At 46.0% G+C, this 2,532-nt stretch overlaps 1 protein-coding gene across 1 annotated transcript in view; it reads right to left on the reverse strand.

Moving 5' to 3' along the window:
• Window positions 1-779: 779 nt before the first annotated feature.
• Window positions 780-2,532, reverse strand: part of LOC308082173 (cytochrome c oxidase subunit NDUFA4) — a 24,088-nt gene continuing 22,335 nt past the window's right edge. Inside the window, exons 4-5 of the mRNA XM_080423838.1 lie at window positions 1,867-1,930; window positions 780-1,008 (exon numbers count right to left, since the gene is read on the reverse strand). Of these exons, the coding sequence (XP_080279964.1) occupies window positions 952-1,008; window positions 1,867-1,930 (121 nt within the window). The 3' untranslated portion in view covers window positions 780-951. The remainder of the gene's footprint in view (window positions 1,009-1,866; window positions 1,931-2,532) is intronic.

Here is a 2,532-nt window from a genome sequence, read left to right on the forward strand (position 1 = left end):
GTTTTAGGGAGGGTGTAAACAGCCTTCCCAGTGAGTGAGGAGGGTTAGGGCTGGATCATGTCCTGAAGGTACGAGGGTGCCATGCCATTGATTGCCTTGTAAGCCATCACCAGTGTTTTGTACTGGGTACAGGCAGCAACTGGAAGCCAGTAATAGGGTGCAAAACAAGTGAAAATATATAGGTATCATTTATTTATTTTTTTACTTTTAGAGCCTGATATCAAAATTCGTACTTCTACTTACTTCTGGATTCATATTAAGGTAGCTCCTCCCAGGACCTGTGAGCCATGCGGAAGGCGGTGAGGTTGCAGACCACGGGTGCTTTGATAAGGCTATCAAAGCTCTTAACAATGTTTGAAGAAATTACGTCTTTTATCGGTCTCAAAAAGGGGCACGGCCTAATGGCTCAATAGTGCCCCCTACAAAATGTCAAAGTTTAAGCCCCACGATACGGTTTCACCTACGTGAAAGCAGTGTGTTTTTTTTGTGTGCATTTTATGCCATTTACGTGGGTCGTACTTTAACAAACTCCTAGGAGTTTGTTAATCCTCCTCAAACTCGCTCAGCGTGCATAAAAGACCTTAAAGGAGTAGTTCACCCAAACAATTACTTATTTTTTATCCATTACACACCCAATGAAGCCTTGAATTCATGGAGCTCTTTTTGTTTTTGTCGCATTCCTAAGTCTAGATTAGACTAATTTGATAACCGGCGGACTCTCCGGTAGGAGACTCAATGGAGACTCTTTGAGTCTCCTACCGGAGACATTAGCATCTTTCATCAATACATCACGATCAGTCAAATTATTATACTTTTAAATCTTCCATGTTTTATTTATTCAGTATTATTGGGGGTAATGTCGAGGAGTCCAAGCAGGATATTAAAAGGAATTATTACTGCAACACGTAGTGACACATGGATGTCCTGCCAAAGTTGTTTCCTGAAGGACCCTCAGAAGTCAGGGCCCTCTTTCTTCAGGCTCTTGTAGTCCGTGTTGACGGCCAGAAACTGTGAGACAGAAGGAATACATTTAAATTGTTTTTGCCTAAATTAAAATCAGTGCCAAATCTAGGGGAGCACACTCAAACAAGTATTAAAGAAAAAGATAGAGAGAGTGGATACTGTATGACTGTAATGAGTGCATGCTATGCAGCCCTCCAACCATGAAAGGAACAGCGTTTTTAACGTCAGCTCCGATTATCTTCTTCCCTCGTATTTTCTGTGAGTGTTCTGCTGTCTGGCCTCTTGTCTCCTCGCCCTCTCACCCGCGACCCCCCCCCCCTCTCCCCCCTCCCCCTCCCCCTTCATTAAGATCATTGTTTGGACTCCGGTGGAATCTTGATGCGAGACCTTTGCCTGGCCATGAAGAATTAAACATGCTGTGTCCTGACCTTTTGTCTGCACTGACTTTCAAACCGCTCACTGGCAAGCAGCGCAACCTTGAACCCCCCCCCCCCCTTCAGTTCCCTGCAAAAAAAACATCATTATTGTTTATGCCTAGCTGTTTTTCTTCCTTATATCAGCGTTGGTAATATATTCATTAGCTTGTCTGGGGATGATAGTAGCCCTCGCTGAAGAGTTGAAATGACCACTAAAAAGCCACCCGTTCCATCTGCCTTCATTTGTTTTCAAAAGATGGCATGTTGCTCTTTTGTTTGAACAGATGCGGGGTGGAAAAATAAAAGAAATAAGCAGTGGTCGTGGTCCATGTTCATCTGAATTTGTTACTCCAAATGGGAGCCCATTGAAAAAAAAGGGGGAAAAAGAGCCATTCTTTTGTCTAGATTGGTTTCCCCAATGGCCATAATTGGAGCGATGAGTCAGGCGGCGCCGGCGACATACAGTTTGTAGAGGAAGAATGGTCACCTTGTACTGGTAGGTTGGGTCCAGCTTGTTCCAGGGCTCTGGACTGTTCTTCTTGTCTCTCCAGCTGACATGGAGAGAGAGAAAGAGAGACCGAGAGATGAAAAGGAGGGTGAGAGAGGAGTGGAGGGGAAGGCTGCTGAGCGGGCGGTAAATACACAGGGGCCATGTGAAATAATGAGTGGGCAAGGGGCACAGTTAAGCCAGATTTATACTTTGTCCTACGACGGTGTCGCACTGCGAAAATAACCGACCTACAAGTTCAGAACACGCCGCGGATGCGACGCGCTCTGAGCTTGTAGGTCGGCTATTATTGCCATACGACGGATCATGAATTAGGGGCATCAGGAGAGAGCTAGAGAGAGAGAGAGAGAGAGAATGTAATTATGTGATTGTGATGAGGTGAACTCAGTCCAGTGACTTGGCAGTGTTTCCTCTGTTCATTAAGCACAGTCTGGATCTCACACAGGCTGTCCATCCCTCTCTTTCCCCGGGACCGAAAGAAACCACATCGCACCACCAAGCACAAACAAAAGGGACGGAGAGGGACGGAACAGAGACTAATGGGCAGTTGCTGACCACAGCCGGCAGTAGCATGCAGAGATGAGGTCAGGCTCACTAGCTGACCGTTAGAACAAGTGGTGGTACGAGAGGGTGCACACAGTGCTG

This window comes from Gymnoscopelus braueri (assembly GCF_963280865.1).
Source record: "Gymnoscopelus braueri genome assembly, chromosome: 3".
NCBI lineage: Eukaryota > Metazoa > Chordata > Actinopteri > Myctophiformes > Myctophidae > Gymnoscopelus > Gymnoscopelus braueri.